The sequence below is a fragment of the Vigna umbellata genome, chromosome 8, assembly GCF_029865625.1.
Source record: "Vigna umbellata cultivar VRB3 chromosome 8, Vumbellata_1.0, whole genome shotgun sequence".
NCBI lineage: Eukaryota > Viridiplantae > Streptophyta > Magnoliopsida > Fabales > Fabaceae > Vigna > Vigna umbellata.
The window spans coordinates 43,870,535-43,890,598 of record NC_142172.1 but is presented as its reverse complement, the minus strand read 5'-3'; the positions used below and the strand labels follow the sequence as shown (position 1 = coordinate 43,890,598).

Sequence of the window (20,064 nt, the reverse complement as noted above, 5' to 3'; positions counted from 1 at the left end):
TATAACTTCTTGTAACTTTTGTTTCAATATAAAGATCTATTTTGACTTAACGTTAAATATGTTAAATTAAGTTGACGATATGGAGTAAAATTGAATACACTTAAAATTAAATTAAGTAAAATCAAATAGAATCTACGTTAAATTTAATGAGTTTTGTAACTATTTCTGTAAATAAGGATTGTAATCCATCACGAGTTCTAATCGGATTAAATTTGAAAAAAATGTATTTCTTTTCATGTGAACGAGTTTTCAACCTGATTTACTTAGAATCCGGCTCATCCGAACCTCTGATAAGTTAGGTCGATTCACCAACCCACCTAATTTAATTTAATTATTTATTATTTTGTGTTTTAATATTATTAGTTAACATTTTTTTATTATATTATAGATAGGGATAAAGAAAAAAGATGTTTCAAGAAAGAAAAATATTATAGATTTATCTATTCAAGATTCTAATACTATAAATGGACAAGTGATACAAAAATTATCAATTTTAAAAATTTATTTGTTCGCTTTTGTGTTTGTTTTTGGATTACGCTTGGATTGTATGATATTTTTTTTTAAATTTATTTGTTTACTTTTGTGTTTTTTTAGTTGTCTTGGATTACGCTTGGGTTCGATTTTTCGACTCGCTAATAAGTGAGCCGGGTTGGATTGACTCATTAAATGAACAACCCGTGATGGACTGGATCGAATCAGATTACCTGTTCTAACAGATCTATATGTTATCATAATATATTTATTGCTTTTTAAAAAATTATTTAAATTTTTTTCAATAAAAATATAAATATTACATTAATAAGAGATATTATCATATATATATATATATATATATATATATATATATATATATATATGGGTTAAACATGTTTTTAGTACCTAAACTATCAAGCGAATTTGTTTTTAGTCTCTCTTTCAAAGTAAGGTACATTTTAGTCCTTCTCCTTAAGGAAACTTTAATTTTTGGTCCTCAAAAACTAACGTCGTTAAAAATCAGCTGACCTGGCTGACGGTGTGTCACGTGTGTTCATGGGTGTAGAAGCAGTGAGGGAAATGACAGAGAAGAGGTCGTCTACCTACATCTACCTCGACTTCTCCTGCTACCGTCCTCAAAATCACCTCACCGTCCACTTCCAAAAGTTCATCCACCACTCCACCCTTACCGACGACTTCCTCCCACCACACCATGCCAGGGAAGAGGCCGAGCAGGTCATGTTCGACGTCCTTGATAACCTCTTCGCCAACACCCGCGTCAAACCCAAGGACATTGGAATCCTTGTCGTCAACCCCACACCCTCCCTTTCCTGCTTTACTCTCTCTCTTTCTCTCTCTAAACTTTCGTTTACCAAGTTTTCTGTTCTACCTGGTTGTAGAGGAGAAACCGAAAAAAGACTTGGAAAAAAATCAGAGTTTTAACTTACACGCTTTTGGTCATGGACAATTATTGTCATTCAGCTGTTGATCTCATTTGGGTTAGTTAATCATGTATGTTTTGGCTAATTCTATACTTGTGTTTTTTCCCATTTATTCATTTTACTGTGAGATGTTCCTCACTGCTTTGAGGAAAATTGAATAAAATATCAAAAGGGTGTTTTAATTTTTAATTGGAAATTTCATATATACTTAATCCTTAATTCTATAAAGATACAAATTTGGGAAAAGGTAGAGATTTTGGTGTTTTACTTACCCGTTTGAAATTTGAAGATAGATTAGAGAAGAAAGGATGCGTATGGTGTGTTCACTATCTTTGTTTATTTCAATTTATCTCTATTTCACGGTTTCTAAATTTCAATCTCAATTTTGATGACTAAAGTTAGAATATGAGTTTGATACGAGATCTATAGTGAAAAGGGAAATCAATTTGGGTTGTGAAAAGAGAGCTCAGATTGTGTAGGAAATCGGCGAAGCGTGCAGATCGTTTAGGTTTTTCCAAGTGCAGAGGATGTGTGGTTATGATGAATTATGTATATTTTTGCTTTAAGAAAAAAGGTTTAAAAATAACATAGAAGCAGGGAGGGAAATGACAGAGGTGGCTCATGGCAGGAGTGATGTCAGAAAAAAAAATTGTGTGGCATTACACCGTTAGCCAGCTCAGCTGGCTTTTAACGGTGTTAGTTTTTGAGGACATAAAATTAAGGTTTCTTTAAGGAGAAGGACTAAAATGTACCTTACTTTGAAAGAGGGACTAAAAACAAATTTGCTTGATAGTTTAGAGACTAAAAATATATTTAACCATATATATATATATATATATATATATATATATATATATATATATATATATATATATATAAAATATTATACACTAATATTTTAAAAGTTTTGTAACTTCATTATTATTTCTTTCACTATTTACACGATATTTACGTATAACATACATGTCAATAATGAAAATTAAGGATATTAGGTATCTAAATTCTTTTCATAAGTTCAAAATTAACATTTTCATAAAATATATATAATTATTATATAAACAATTACACATCTCACTATTTATCATGTTACTCTTCATCTCTGTCGTAAATATGGTTCAATAATCAAAATTACTTGATATGAATCTTTTTCTAAGACAAAAAAGGCAGATATTTGGTGACAATGTATCGCAGGCCCAAAAATAGGTAGGAAGAACTTTCTTATGTTTCTAAACTCCAACATTTTAAAGCAATCATAAGGTTTTGCTTTCTGGTACCTTTAAAAGCATTGTAGAAGTACCAACACTACAATTGAAAGAGGGGGTAAAAATTGAAACTAAACACTTGTCCAAAAGTGTAAAAATTCTGTGGCATTTGTATAAACAGCAACGCAAACTAAGTCCAGAGACGACTAATTTGTGTTATTGGAAGTCATAATTAAGAGATGCCGGTCATAATACAATCAATTATGTTAGAAATCATGAGAGGGATAAAAATTCTGATATAGCATCAGCTGGGCACCCATTGGCACTGATTTCAAAAACATGGAGGAGGGGTTTGGAAGAAGGTCGCTTGATATGTGACCAAATAGTTTAAGATGTTCAATGAAACGTAACTGCAGCACATAGCGCTGCTTGATAAGACCAGAATGCTGATTTCACTTGTACTGTTGTCGGCAAGCGAAGTGAAATAAAACAGACATGAAGATAAAACGAGTTTTGAAGGAGCCCTGAATGATATGCACACCACACATCAGATATTAGAGAATATACATTATTGGTCTGATATCACCAAATCGAACCTTTTGCTGAGATAGTATTTAAAAATTTTCTGACTCCACCAGGTTTTGTTGCAGAAAATATATTAAGACTTAAGCATAAGAGCAATGTTATGCACTATACATTCCACCAGAATAATGTCATTTGCAGTAGTGTACGCATAGAAAGGGAAATGAAATGAAAACTTAAAGAATCCATTCTCCACAGAGGAGGGTGATGTAATGGTACCAAAGAAATGGATGTTAGATTTCAGTTCTGGAAAAAGTGAAGTTATATTAGGGAGCCGTCCAAGAGGAGGCGCACCACATAATAACTTTGTTCTTGTTCTCAAATGTCGAAGTCCAACTGAAAGTCAATAAGATTTACTACATATTTAAATAAATTTCTTTGTAAACAGAGTGAAAAGAAAAGTTTGTTTGATGATCAAAAAGCTATACCCTCTCTTAATTTCTTCTAAGAGTGCATTTGTCCGACAATCCTCTTCTATTCAAATGTATAGCTTTGCAGAGTAAATTGGGCTAGTAAAAACATATACAAAATAAAACTAAAAAAAATGGAGCTCCTCACAAGATATGAGGGCAGGTGCTGATGATTAAAGATCTATAACTCCAAAATCTAATCTTTGTCAAGTTGGGATTTGAGCCTCTTTGTCTGGAGTGAATCCATTATAATGGTTATCTTCAAATGCTACAGAAAGCCAGAAATCTTTCTTCAATCTGCGGACAATTATTGAAATCCTAAACTTGAGGAACTCCAATGCTGCAGAATACAACCTTGTACCATCAATAATAGAGCTCCTTTGATATTCAAGAATCCAAGTGTTGGGGTCTAATTGCACTGCTGAAGCATCCCATTTTGGTTGCATCCATGAAGTATTTCTCTTCAAAATCAAATAGCTTCCCTGTCCACTATTCCACTTTATAAACAGATTGACAAGGAGTTAGTCAACAACAATCAAGCAATCCTAGTCTAGGGATGGTAACTACAAAAACAGAGAATTCACCTGAGTGACTCTTCCTGATAAGAGAGTGAATGTTCGAGTAGAGAATCCATTTGTGAGCAATCCTGCTGTTTGCAAAGGCCATCCCCAAATGGTTACCTCCTCTGTAAGAGATTTGTACATTGTACACCTTGAATTCAATAGCAGATCATCCTGTACAAAATGTTAATGGTTTTTTTAAGCAATACTGCCCTATTATTAACAGCTTAAAAATGTATTGGAAAATGTGTTTTAGATTATTTAGCTGTAGTCTCATTTTATCCTATAATCAACTAAAACAGAATAAAAAAGCTTTCTTTTAAAGAGTAAGAAATACCTGGCTGATTTCCCAAGACGAGGTATCCGTAAAACTGCAATTTGAAACTTGTCCAACAACCACGCTTGCCAAATCTTTGTGCAAAAGCCTCAGCTTTCCATTCAAATCATTCACTCGGCTACATTTCTCACCGAACCTTTTTACCAAATGCGGCGACAAAGCAGGCTTGAAAACCCCAGAGACCACATAGGAGAAAACAAGGTCCGCAGATAGAAGGAATCCAAAAAAGAGAAGCAGTCTCGAGAAACTGAAAGCAGAGGTTTGTTGTCTCGTGCTCTGCCTCTCCATTTCGTGGGTGGAGTCTGATGTGGAACTTGATTTGGAGAGAGGAGTGGATGATGAGAGCTGAAAAGAACTGGACCGGGGAGTGGACACAACGGAGGCATCGAAGGAGATAGGAGTACATAGAACTTTGTTGTTGTTTTTGTTGGATTTAGAGAGCTTAGTGAGGGTGCTTTTATGGACGCTGGTGGGCATGAGATCGAGGGTGGCATTGATGCTGGCCAAACACATTTCGCAATTGCAATTGGCATCTTTCTTGCAACCAGGAAAGTAGCAGCTGCTGTCACGGTTGTCTTCTTCCCATGTGCTGGATTTTGATTTTGATTGCACAAAGAGGGTTCCCATGGCTTCTTCCTTCTCCCAACACACAGATTTTTTGTTTTTATTTTCTACTTTTGATTTTTCCTCTGGTGGCTCCTGGTAACAACCTTAAAGTGGTTTCGGGCCCACCTTTGAATTTGAATCCCAACGCTCATATTAGTTTCTTAGGATTTTATTTTACTTTAACTGTTAAGGTGTTTTCAAATTTCAAAAATTAACAATAGGAAAGAACTGTCTTCGAACTAACAAATTATCAGGTTTGAAGTAATTATTTATTCTCTAAGGCCAACCTCCTGAAAGTTAATAAAAAGTATTATTTCTTGTTTTTTTTTTCTCTCTATTCATTATATAGTAACATGTACAATATCTTTCATTGAATAAAAAAAAAATAGTATAATAAGTCGTACCCTACAAAAGTGCTACACGTAATAATATTGTATTTATATTTTTATATCAGTAGATATGATTTTGGAGATTGAAATTGTAAATATGTTTTTTTGTCATTATTTTAATTAGCAAGCCTGGATTCTTTTTGATAAAAAAAAATGTTGATATATATTATTATATTTCTATACGATTTATAATAATTATTAGAAAATATTTTATTTCAGAATATTATGGGTATAGTTTGGGTAAATTTAATACCTTCTCTTTTCAAGAATCTTATTGTTTTCACTTTTAAAATATTAGTTTGTGTTGAAAGTTTCACTTAAATAAAATCAATATATAATATATGTAAGTGAGTATATAATTCTCTCTTTAAATCAATTTTATAAGTTAAATTAAGTTTAAAATTCATAATCATGGTAACGAAAAATATATGAGGAAATTGAAGATTGTTGACACGATATTAAATGCTTAGGTCATCATGGATGATGGTGATAAAAGTACACTTGCATTGACTTTAAATGAAAATTGGAGTGAGTTACTTCCTAATGATCAGATTAAAATTGTGATACTAAATTAGAAACATTAAAATCATATGTTCATTCTGATAAAACGAAAACCTAGTATTTTTTTAATGTATATTTCTCACCATTTAATATTTATAGTTATAAGTATTTTTTTCATGTCATGTTAGAGTCATAGTCTCTTAATTCTTACTTTCATTTTGTACCAAAAAAGAAAACATGACTGGGACGACTGCATAAGTGATCCAAATATAGTTATTTTATTTTCTTTTCAATATACATTCTAAAGTTTACATTACAAGTTTTTAATTCAATAGGCATTATTTCTTCTTTATCCTCCTCTTTTTTTTTAATTCAATCGATTTTCAGTCTACAACTTTTCTTTAATTATGAATTTTAGTCCTTGCTTCTCTTTCCTTTTCAATTTTTTCTCTAAAGTTTGTGCATTTGTGAATTGAAATTTACAGTTGTCATTAACATTTTTTAATATTTTCTTTAATCTCTGAAGTTCATCTTATATACTTTGTTCCCGTCTACAATTTCTTTTATTATCCAGTCATCATTTTTCGATTACTTCATTGGTGTTTATTTTAGTTTTGCAATAAATTTGATTTCGTTAAGATGAAATCAAACGTTTTACTTGCAAGACCTTCAATGTTTTATCTCGCAAAGTAATATTGTTAGCTTGTGTTCGATTAATTAATATTTAAATATTCGTTATTATTTACAAATCAAAATCTTTAACGGGTCAAGGAATTAAGATCTTAATCTGTACATTAATCAACTAAGAATAGCTATGCAGAATGATAAGAGGATTTTATTTATCATCTTATAATTTAGAATCAAAATAGTCAAACTTAAAAGTGGCAAAATGGGCTTGATATGATATTTCAGATTGAAATTATTTTAGAAATGGGATTGAGATCAATTGTGTTCAACATCAAACTTCAACCAATCTCCAAATTAACATAGGAATCAAAGTTTTTACTTTATTATCTTTTATACAATATATACCTTTAAAAAATATTTAGATATTTAAGTCAGTAGAGTTAGATAATTAGAATTAATTTTTAATAGGACAATAAATGTGACCTCTTACCTTAATTTATAGGTTTTAGAATTGATTTTTAATTAATATGGACTTAATCCTGACTCAATAGTTGATAAACATATTTTACTTGTAAATACTTTTAATTTGCATCTCTAATAAACTATTAGATGACTTACAAATCAATCACTGACTCTCTAATAAGAACCGCTTTCTGAAAACTAACTAAGAATGTGAGGAAGGTGACTGTGCAGTTAACTGACGATTATGCGATATAAAGTTTTATCTCTTAGTTCGTCTTGAACTATACAACGAGTTAGACGTCAATATACTTTTTAAAAATAAAAATTTAAAAGTTAACTTTTATGTATTATATACACAATAATCTTATATTTTTAATTATTAACACATACAAATTAAATTTTAATTATTAATTATAATATAATAATTTAACCCGTAAAAAATAATTATTTTAATTAATTTATTTAAAAATTAATTAATTAATTACAACTTAAAAATATTCATAATATACTTTTAATATATATATATATAATTAAAAAAATTAATTAATAAGTCAGCTTATGAGTTACCTTTGCACGGCAGACTATAAAGTCTAATCCGTTTTCTTGTAATGAGTTAACCTAATTTATCCCATTATCCATGATGAATCAAATATTTGCCATCTCTGATAGACATTACATTTAGATTTTGAAACAAATGGAAAAAATTTTAAAACAAAATTTATTGTCCATTCATACAAAAAATTATAAAAAATTTCAAAATAATAAACAGGATTAGAAACAGCTGGCTTCCAGAATGAATTAACTCATATTTGTTGTCTCTCACCAAAATCAAACCATCCCAATAAAAGCCATATTAAATGCTATTCCGCCAAAAAAATTATTTTTCATTTTTAACTACTTTGAAAAACACACAAACAAAAAAGTAAACACATTACGGAACTAAATTTGTAGGTAAGAGTTACCTAAAATATTTATATTCCACCATATATTTCTAAGTCCAAAGTTCATAAAAATAGCTTACTAGACCAGAAGTATCCTCGAAGATTCTAGTAATTATAGTAGATTAAAAATTAAACAATTAATGAGATTACGATAGGATATAATGGCCATTAATGAAATAAATTGATACTTTCCCCTTAAGCGGGGCTTAAAACAAGAAGCAAACGTCATCAAAACTTAAGGTGGCCAGTTTTTCAACCACAAATATTCCTATAATTACCGTGAGGGAGGGATTGTTTTGAAACATTGTTTCTACAGTGACCTATGTCAGACCATAAGGGAATTATTATTCATGATAATGTTAGTGCCAACAGATATTTGGAAGTCATGCATAATATTGGAAACAAATACCATAAAAATTAAAAATATTAAAGTATATATAAAAAATGATTTCTTTAAATTGATTTCTTGTTTTTACATATTTTCAATTTTATATTTTTATTTTGTCTTAATTAAGTTTTATTTTTTTAAAATTAAACAATTTCATTTCTCTCTCAATTGAAATCAAATTGAGATGTGACATTTTTTTTTTAAATCAACTTATAACCATACGTTAGTTCAACTAACTTTAACTCGTTTTATCTTTCTTCTATTACTATTTCTCATATTTTAATATATTTCTTTCTTATTTTTTATAAAATTAAATTCTTTATCTTGATTGTTTTATTAGAATATTGAAGAGAATTTTAAATATTAAACATATTAATGCTTAAATATTACACATACCTTTTGGATTATTTTTTAATTATTATGTAGTTTGAATTAAAAATTAAATTAACGGACTAATTACTAATTTATTATATAATATATTGTGTAAAATTTTCATATACAAAATACGTATAAAAATATTTTAAGTAATTATAAGTAAACGAAAAATAAATTTGATTAATAATATTTAGACAACTAGTTAAAACAAGATGACTTCTTCAAATAAGAAAAAAAACACTTTTAAGAAATGAATAAAAGAGCTAAAATACTTAACAGAAATTTAATTACTTTTTTTAAATATAAAAATCATTATTACATAATATTTTTTCGGAAATACTAAACTTTTATTTATATAATAAAATTTATTATTTCCTATATATGCGGAAAATGAAGCAACTTTTTTAATTTTTTCAACATGTATGAATTGAAGGAAAGTTGAGTATGGAAGGGTTGGTGAATGTTGGGCTAAAGCAACGAAGACACGAATCCTGCGGTGGGAAAGTATCGCTTTTTCCAACAGATTGAGGAACGAATAAGTTTCGAAGTTTTTTCAATGCAATGCTTCTTCTGCCTTCTCAAACATAAATTTCAAATGCTATGTCCTCCACTATTGAAACATCTATCATTCCATACCATTTTTGTTTCACCTTGGATTCTCTAAAACTATATTCACATATGAAATAACGTCATTTTTTGCACATGTCGAGGTTATAAATTTAATTAATTTAAATAATTTTTGTATTCAGTAAAAGAATTTGTACTCAATTTCGTTGTTAAATCGTTTCATGATAATAACATTCAACTATAAGTCACACTACTTCAAAATCAGTTTCATTTTAAATTAATTTTGTTGATGCTAGTCCAAATAGACACTCTATATCTCTCATATCTCTCTCGCTGCTTTGGTGACAAATACAATGCAAATATTTGATCAAGAATTACATTGCAAATAATTATATAACCATAAAAAAATAACTTAATTAAATTTTAAAATCATTCAAAAAAAATTATATTCTTAATCAAGTTTTTTTAAATTTTTTTTAGTTTATTGAATTTTAAATTTTTATATATTTTTAATTAATGTTTATTATTTACTTTTCCATTAATTAGGTGATATAATTATTATTTTACTTTACCATTTTATTTTCTTGTCGCAACATGTCAAGACGGAAAGTTTTATTATTAATATAAAAATGATACTGTAGTTTGATATAAAAAATAATTATTTTATATTACTTTCACTGAAAATAAATTAAATAAAATGTTCGGTCTCTTTAATAATGGTGATCACTTATAATGAGAAAAACAATACTTAAGACACTTTATTTGATAATATAAATGATATTCGTTTTTATTAATGAAATGAATGAAAGTTACTCATTCATTTAAATTAAACATTATTACTTTTATATTAAAAACATAATATTACATTTCTTAATATATTGATACACAATAATTAGGTAATATAACTAACTGAGAAATTAAACAACAATAACTCAGGTAAAAAATGTAGTTAATACCCAATATACTAAAAAATAAATTAATAAAAACTTAATTAAAATAAGTTAATTTATATTTTATTAAATTAAAGTTAATTAAAATTAAATTTATAATTTATATTATATTATATATATTTTTTAATTTTAATCAGATTTTATTTTAAAATTTTATAAAATAATTTTTTAACTATACAGATATCACAAATATCCATAAGTTGTAAAATATTTATAGATATATTTTTAAACAAATATTTCACGACTATTGATTTTGTTAAGAGTCAGACAGCAACTCTATTGTTATTTTTAATTATTATGTTTTTCAGTTAGTAGATAACTAATCTATATGCAATAATTAATTATTTTGTTATTTTGTAGATGTAGGTAATTGATTGAGCAGTTACAGAGGGAGAATGCTCCAGATGTGCACTAATGAAAAGAGGGGTGGAAGACAATGTTAGACTTAGAAGAGATTTTCTTGGAATTAACTAACAAATCATAGCAAAATATCCATTGAGGGAGTACTGAACAATAACATAATTAAATACAAACAGAAGGCATTTTGGAAATGATCTCTAATGGAACTAAAATTAGTGGCAACACATTAATGATGATTTCATAATTCAACACACCTAACTTAATTATAATCAAGTACCTTAATGAACATGAACATTATTGATACGCCATATTTAAGCACAACCAATCGAGTGTCTTGGCTACTTCATGGTCCTTCATCTGCTCTGACTTTAATAGCTTCATTACCTCAACCACAAGAAAACTATGTAACCACATAACCAAGTTGAAAAAGGAAAAGTTTAACACTACGTCATATTAGCTACCGATGTGGGATTCGATAAGATCATCTGATATTATGCTATATCATGTGTTCTCATGTTTAAGTATATGGAAATTGAGGGAAGTTGACCATAGATATGGTTTCATCAAATTTTCGTACGGTTGTTGATTATTATTATTATTTTTTACGATAAATTTATAGCCAATTGATCGGATATGGTGACGTACCGGCTTAAAAGGACCAAGCGGTAGATGCGCAGTAGGGAGCTTTGCAGTCGCTCGGTTCCAACAACAATTAAACGGAGTTAAATCATAATTAATATTACAACGGTGACTGATAACTGGTTAAGACAAATATTAATGACCATTAAAAGATAAATTAATTGGTCAGATTCTTATAAACTATATAAATAAAGATTTAATTTTGAGGTAAAGTTTACACTTTGATAATCATATTACTTTAGATCTCGAAAGAAAAATTTTGACTTGAGCGTCAGTGTTTTAGTATAAACATAATTTTTATTATTCTTTTGCTTGGGGATATTATTGATTGTTTGAGACCATGTCAAATGCGACAAATGCATAGGTATTAGGGTGAATAGAGTGGTCTAAAATTGTTTCTTAAACCTAACAATTTATTTCCTTCAGGGCAATGTCAAAGCTTTGTGTTGCTTGACTTGCAAAATGGGTTATGTAGTATCTTCTGGCAAGAAAAATGTGCATAGAAAAAAAATATGGAGATGTAAGGAAAACGATGCTTGGATATTAATATCTTATTATGCATCCAGAGGAAGACGGTACTGGAGATAGGGATCGAAAAGAAAGAGATATTCAAAGTACAAGAAACATGATGACATAAATCTGTGAAAAAAACACGGACATGTGAAGTTTAAAGAGATATTCTTCCTTCTGTTTTCTTTTTTTCTTAATGATTATAGAATACTATAAAGATTTAATTTACTTTCATGTTGGTTTCATGAAATGTCTTGAATTCTTGTTCTCTTACCAAACTTATCGAATTTAATCCTTAATTGTTCCATTCATCGCAACTTTAATTCAGTTAAAGTTTCAAATAATTCTGAAATACCAGAGTTCACACAAAATATATCCATTAGAAATGCAAAAACTAATGTGAGTGGAAGATAAGGCTTAAGAAAAATCCAACCTTCCACTTTTTCGTAAGAATTTCAAGTCCTTAAAAAACTGATGCTAATAATTAATCAAAGAAGTTTGCTGGTACCCAAAACACCAATTTACCTCTCATCCTAATCAGAAGCATCAAAACAGGTTTTTGGTTTGTGCATTTATACGCAGAACCGAGTCAAAGTTTTGGAGGAGATAAAAGTTTGAGGTCATCTTTTTTATTTTTCTTGGAACTAGGTTACTATTTTGCCAATGAAGTGAACAAAGAGATGAGAAAGAGGATTAGGAATACCAAACTATAAACTAGAGATCAGTTGGAGAAAAAAAAAGAAAAAGAAAGCAGAAGAAAAGACCCTTAATATGAAATAACACTTCCTGTACATGACAAGAAGAAAGAACTTATCCCATAAGGCTAAACCTATAAACTTTTATTCCAACAAAAAGCAGAGTATCCTCTGCTTCTCCCTCTGCTCTGTTCCCACCCTGCACGAGTCAGTAGAAACGGAAACTCGAAGAATCTCCGACTTGAGAAGTGGTGGTTGACCTTGTATACTTCTTTGATGACGAAGATGAGGATTGTGACAAGTCACCAGACCTTCTCCTCAGCATCTGTCTCATCCCATCAGCCACTCTAACCGCAGGGTTTGATTTGAACTTGCGGCAGAATGACATGTGAGCCTTCACAGCTTCATCCATAGCCGGTGATGCCTTTTTCTCTCCGTAGCTCACTTCATCTCTCACTGCTTCAGAGCACAACCCACATAACCATTTTCCATCAAACTTGGACTTTACTTGGGTGATGTAGTCTTGGGTGCAATCCTCCTTCAAGCCACAACACTCGCACTTCACTGACTCAATCTCCATCTCTTTATAATACCTCTTTTCCGAACTCGTTGCTTTTTGTAAGGATGAGAATCTTTCTTTCTCCTTAAGACATGCAAGAAGGGTAAAGTGTATGGAGCACAATGATTGAGGTGGTCTTGTTTATTTACTAGCGTGTAGCATGGTTTTGTTGGCTGAAGGACTAGGAAGTGGGTTTTGTTGTGAAACGAGGGGCTTTATGGTGTTTGAGAGAGAGAGAGAGAGAGAGAGAGAGAGAGAGAGAGAGAGAGTGTGTGTTTAAGTTTAAGATGGTGAAATGCCATAATTTCCTCCATGTTCTAAGGGACATGGGCAGTGGAAAATGTGACAAGGCTGGTCGGAGGGACCTTTGCTCTGCCCTTTTCTAGCATTTAATATTTTAATTCTACCACCCATAAATCAAACTACCCAAAATGTAAAATAAGTGGGACAAAGAGGTGGCTACCCTTAACAGTTATAGTATCTCTATATTATAATCTTCTATTGCATTTTTACTAACTTCTTACTCCTTTCTGATTTTTTATTGTTTGCCCTGTTGTCCCACTTCAATATTTTATACTAATGCATCAATAATTTTTTCTTATTAATTATTTTACAAGAAATGTCTTCCACTTTAACGATGAGTTAGACCGCAGTATTTCAATATGATTAATTTGGAATATCCTGGCCACAAAAGCCCAACTATCATTCTCTTCAAACGTGTACAAAGTACTACTGTTTTTTTATGGTTTAAACAATTTCTTGTAATGATAAAAGTGATTCTCATTTATAAAAATGTGAAAGTTAAGGAGAGGAAGTTAGTTTGGAATTCTTTCGTGTAGTGATCCGAAGACTTGTCGAATTAGAAGATTATTATTTGCTGAATGATAAAAAGTTAACTGTGTTTAAAAGGTGTCATTCGCTCAATCCGAAGTCAGTTTTTTTGGAGTGATTTAAAAGGTGAAACCTGAACGCGTTGGAATGAATTTTTGGAGGGAGAAAGGATCTAGAAACTTGGGAGAGTTGTTGCATGAGGAGAAACTCCATAATGACTTTCCACTTCTTGGGTTTTTTTGTTTTTTTTATGAACTGTGATATATTAATAATTTTTCATAACAATGACAATAGATTAGGTGTTTTCATCTGTTTGAATTTACTTTTAAAAAAATATTTGAAATGAACTAATAACAAATCACCGTGTAAATGTTATAAAAATGTCATATAACATTCTTTATTTTCATAACTATGAAACATCAAGAAAGAATATAAAAGTCATATAACATATATTGCAAAAAAAACTAAGGGATTAACATTTTCATGTTAAGACTTTTAACTTTTCTTTTAAGGAATTAGAATATGAATTTATTGTGTGAACGATATTAAGTTGCGTTGAATATATCATGGCAAGAAAAACTGTATTGAATTGAGTTCATAAAATCTAACCCAGATACATCTTTTTTCTTATTAAGTAATATAATTTTAAGTTGGTAACTTTGAATAAACCCATAAGTATCACCACTCTTTAAACTTATATGAGCCAATGATTTTAAATTTTAAGTCCAAATTAAAAAGAATTCACATTGAGCAAACACACAAATTCTTTGGAAAATGATATATATATAAGCTTCTCATTTTACTTTACGATTTGATATACTTATAAAAGAAATAACAACAATTTCATCTTCCATATTTAAACTCAAAATTATTAAATAAATTGAAATAATTACTTTAATTGATTCATGTATTCCTCAAAAATATCATTTAATATATTTATTTTGAAATAAAAAACAATAATCTTGCACGTTTGTTGATATAATTAATTTTTTTTTATTTCACCATATATAACAAAAATTGTTAAATAATAAAAATCCATTCATATTATTTTGACTTCATGGCAATAATCGGTGTCAATATATACTTATTCATTTAATTTTAAAAAGTAAAATATTGAACTTATAAGTTCATTAATAAGTAAGTCTTAGTTTTTACAGCATGCAGTTAATGTGGAGAGTGTTTTTTTTTTACTTGGCTAACCTTCCTCGTTTCTTTTGTTCCTTGGGTTGTTAGAGAAAAAAAAAATAAGGAATAGAAAATTGAGAGAAACTGAAAGCACATGGCAAGGTAAAGCTACATTTGCTAATCCAATTATCAATAATTTTCAGTGCAAAATGTCAAGATTTCCTCCCACAATGGCCATGTGCTTTGCGCCAAATAGCCTTTGTTGAGCAAGCTTCAGTCACCATCCTAACTCACAAAACAAATTTTATCAAATCTCTCACAACTTTTCCCATGTTTATGTAGAGTCCTTATCTCAATTTCATTATACTGCTCTCATATATATTACCATAACATATAATTTAATATAATCATCTCCAACAAAAGTGTGAATTCTCAATATATCTATTTTGTTAAAAGTTGTGGACTGATTGGGCACCTCACCTTATTGTTGTTGTTTAGAGAAAAAATCTGTCACAAAAAAGTGTGGGAATATAATATAAGGATGAAAAGGAAATGCATATATAAAAGTAAGTTACAAAACTATACTTTCATTACAATCATAATTCTCTTTAAAATTACTTGACAAAAGAATGTGACAAATAACAAATTGACGACTTGACTGGACATTGCCAGATTTTTCCAAGCTGTTCAAAGTTCCAATAATACTGCTCTGCTCTCTCCATAAAAAACCATTTATTTTCCTTTTTTCTCTTCCACAGAGACAAAGCATCTGGTGATTCTAGTAAAAAACATATATGCAATTCTCCTTTTCCTCTAACAAAGTGCGCATGCAATTAATTACACACTTCTCAAAAATTTATTTTGAAGTTGCTTTTATAGGTCTCCATTAATATGACGCCAGTGTGACAATATCCTAGCATCAATGAAAAAGAAGTATCGATTGCTATATACTATTATATTTTCCCACAACTTTAATCTTTGTATTTTATATATAAATGTTGCTTCAACTGGATATTCTTTGGCCTATAATTTTGATGCAATTTGACATGAAAATAAATATGGACTTCTTCTATAATCGCGACACTGTAATTACTCATGAGCTCATCAGAACCCTGAATTGATTAAATTTGCCGAAAAGAAAGTCGAAGTCAGAGTCAGAGTAGGTGTGTAAATATATGGAAGAGGATGTGCAAAATGAAACATGGAACGTGCATCTTCTGTTGATAGTTTGAACTCCCTTCTCCAGCGACTCGTTTCTTAGAATTTGGACATTAACTTTTTTATATTAATAAATAGTTTACAGGCTGAAATCTGGAATGTGAATTTACAGAAGAGCATTTCTGTGAATAGTATGATAATTTGATTATGTTCAACAAAATTTAAGTTAAGTCTAATTATGGAAACAGTATTACATTTATATTTGCACATGTGTTACTTGCTATGAATTTGTATATCTTGAGTATATATATCAGTATACATTGCTATACCGGACCGTTAAACCCATCTACAAAGGTAGCTTTCAGGCTTTAATGTGATGGTTTTGACATTGAAAGGAAAGTGATGGTGAAATGGAAAGGGTTGAAAAGCTGTTCTTCTTCTCTTGGGACCAGTGATCTGATTTTGAAGGGCCTATTCAGATCATTATTAAGCAGCGGAAAATAAAGTTAGTTAGGTTGATTACATGAGAAGAACCATAATTCAGTGGGCTAACTTGCCACCAATAATTGCATAAATTTGGTAATAATTTTAGGACCACCGATGTTACTGACCAAAGCCTAAAATGGAACCATGATTTCTGTGATCAAAATAGCGACTCTACTCGTGCCACTGTTAATAGCTAAGAGTAAAACTTATATCTAATTTCTGTTTTATCAGAGACCATGGAAGTTTTTATACATGTTTAGAGATTGAACCCTTGTTAATATGCTTAATTAGTTAGGAATCAAAACCCTCACAACATACTTAAGAAAGAGTTATTCATCAATTGTTCTGCACTTGTTAGTGATGAAAATGATATGGTTGATGACAGTGAAAGTGTGTATAAGCATTGATGTCATCTAAAGAGGGAATTTCTTTGAGAATTCAAATCTGACTCTAAATTCCACGTTAAGTAGAAATGAAAAAATAGAGTACTGTATAAAAGTGAAAGATCGATTAATTCATATTCTTAAATCCCTTATATAGTTGGACTTATATCTCATTGGTGTTTGTATCTCCCAGTGAACCTCCTCTTTAATAGATCCAACGGTGGTATGTGGTTTGTCTTGATGACCGGCTCAAACGAGTACAATGGTTGAAAGATTTTCTTGGTGAAGAGTTCCACGTAAGCATGTCAATCCCTTAAACCTATACCCTTAAGATTTTGGATAAAGAATGGTGTTCCTGACATGATTGGATTCATATCTTGTTTGTCGTGATGACCAACTCAAACGAGTACCATAGTCCTTCGAAGGTCTTCCAGAGGTTCACGTAAGCTTGTCAATCCCTTTAACCTATAGCCTTGTATCTCCCAATGAATATTTATCCAAAACATGGGATATTATATCATTCATTTATATCAGAAAGTTTCTGATATGAACATGCATGAAGAAGATGTATAACATATCTTCTTTTATGCAATAGATTCGAGCGGTGTAACTCTCCATTTATTCAAAGCTTATCCTGCAGGGAGTCACCTTATTTAGAGTTCATACCTAATTCATGTTATTCTGCTCGCCATGTGTATAAAACTCGTCAGATCACTCATATACGTACAGTGACGGATGAGTCTTTCGATCTTTACTTAAATTCTCAGAAACAATCATAGCACGAAAATCTTTTATAAATAACAACACTGAAAAAATGAGAAAGAGAAAATCATATTCTTTGTTATAGAATTTAAACGCATGTTTTATATTATCCATTCGACTCATTCGTTTGTCGTTTCATTTTAAATTTCTGCGGCTATGCTTGTGCCGCACTGATCCACCATATAGCATTATTCCTTCTGAAAATCCAACCAGATTTTTTTATCATACTTTTTGTTTGTTTGTGCGCTGCTGTCAAGTCTGTTGTCCCTTATAATATTACAACAATACTGTGAATCTAATCCTTCATGCAAAATGCAAAAGCTCAAAACAAAAAGAATCTTACCCGTCAACTCCCTTAAGCCTCATTAATTATGTTTGTCTTGTACTTATATATGTACAAAACATATATATTTGAACTGGTTTTCACAGAAAAGTTCTAAGAATAAGAAAATAAAAAGTTATGAGAATTTTAATAATTTATGGAAAAAATATATATTTTTTAAAATTCTTATAGAAAATTTGTATATACGTGTGAGTAGTTGATGGGTCAATGGTTTCTCACATGCATAGCTTGGTTGGAGTTATGTTAAGTATTAGTTGGAAGTGTTAAAAAAATTTAATGGTGTTCACATGGCAACCCACATGGCACTTAGCTTCCTAATGTGGATTCTTTCTTTTCTTTTGTTTTCAATCCAACCACTATCAATCAATCATCTTGGAATTGGTAACCTACTTTTTAGTCTTCACACTTGAAAGTTATATTGAGAGACTATTACAAAGACCACCAAAATGGATATAAGTTTCATACATAGGTCATAACCACAAAAAGTCTAAATCATTCATCATTATGCTTTAATTTAATCTCTCTCCATTATCATTATCGCTGTCATTGTTTCTCCAAAATTACAACGGCAGCAACCACCACCAATTATAAAACTCATGCATGTAAGAAATATGTGTGATATTTATATTATTTTCAAACTAATAAAATTTGTCAAGAACAAGGCACTAAAGGTAAGGTGAATTTCTCTTTCTGGTGTTCAAGTTTGTTACATAATCAAATATACATGTTTAATTTGAGAATTAGAGATTAAGTTAAATATAAATTAATATCCAAATTAGAACTATTTGAATCCAAACATTGAAATATCAATGGAATGCTGTATGGCACAAACAAGATCCCTGACATTAACCAAAAGCCTTAAAAGAATTGGATGTCATAATCTTCTCACTGACAAATACATTAATTGAAGCAATAGCTTGGTCGAATTCAGAATATAATCCAAAGATCTTTTAGACATTATTGGGTTCCGTAAGTGTGTATCTCAGCTACACTTTATTATGTGGGGCATTATGTATACCCAAAAGATAAATCACAATAAACAAGACCATGATCTTGTATGATGAAACAGTGGTCTCAACATATTTTCCTTTTCTTAATTGCTAATGGGGCATCCATCTTCATACCTACGAGACGACTTTTGTAATTATACCAACATTCATCATTTTGTCTCAAAACAGGTATATTTCAAGTTCAGTCCTCTTGTCTCAAAAGCTTTTCGGGTATTGTTAGTCATGCCAAGAATCTCAACTGGCAATTCATGATTAGTTTTATTGTATGACTACAGAAAATGCAAGCAAGTTCATAGTGTTTGATGGTGTAGAATTAATGTGTGCGGCAAAAGCCATATCGCAACTTGGCAAGAATATGGTTTCTGTTCAGCTGGAATGGGACGCTGATTGTGCAGAGAACCTGATTAAATTTATTCATTAAGAACTATACTATGATCCTTTTGACGTGACAGGAACATAACAGGTAACACGTATTTATAAGATTCAGTGAGAAAAATTATAAATAAATAGTATAGCAGATCACTGATTTTGAAGTGTGTGAATCTCAAAGTGAAAGTTCCTGATTTAGTAGAGCAGCATGCGTGATAAATAAACAATGTCTGATGAACAATAATGATTAGTGTGAATGGGTAAAGGAAGAAGGTTGTTTGAGCGAAGAAGCACGAACACTAGTCCCATCCCCGGGGAACCCTGTCCTCATGTTACTGATTCATGTTTTTGAGAACTGAATTCATTGGTGAGTGAATGTGTGACATGGCGCAGACCATATGGCTCCAAAGGCTTTGATTGTTAAGTTGATGATATTAAGTGTTATGACTCAGAAACAGTAGATGGTGACAAAGCATGGTGTGACCCACCATGTGCACCATGACTGTAACATCCACCACCTGC

General features: G+C 30.4%; 2 protein-coding genes across 2 annotated transcripts; both read right to left on the bottom strand.

The window, feature by feature from the left end:
- Positions 1-3,536: 3,536 nt before the first annotated feature.
- Positions 3,537-5,194, bottom strand: LOC124822787 (C-8 sterol isomerase). Its single transcript, XM_047294853.2, has 3 exons — positions 4,507-5,194; positions 4,194-4,343; positions 3,537-4,106 (listed from the first exon to the last, which is right to left on the bottom strand). The coding sequence occupies exons 1-3, from the start codon at positions 5,131-5,133 to the stop codon at positions 3,816-3,818; spliced, it is 1,068 nt and encodes a 355-aa protein (XP_047150809.1). The 5' UTR covers positions 5,134-5,194; the 3' UTR covers positions 3,537-3,815.
- A 7,308-nt stretch (positions 5,195-12,502) lies between these two features.
- Positions 12,503-13,424, bottom strand: LOC124822998 (uncharacterized). Its single transcript, XM_047295117.2, has one exon. It carries the CDS (start codon positions 13,094-13,096, stop codon positions 12,725-12,727), a length of 372 nt encoding a protein of 123 aa, XP_047151073.1. The 5' UTR covers positions 13,097-13,424; the 3' UTR covers positions 12,503-12,724.
- Between the last annotated feature and the right edge of the window lie 6,640 nt (positions 13,425-20,064).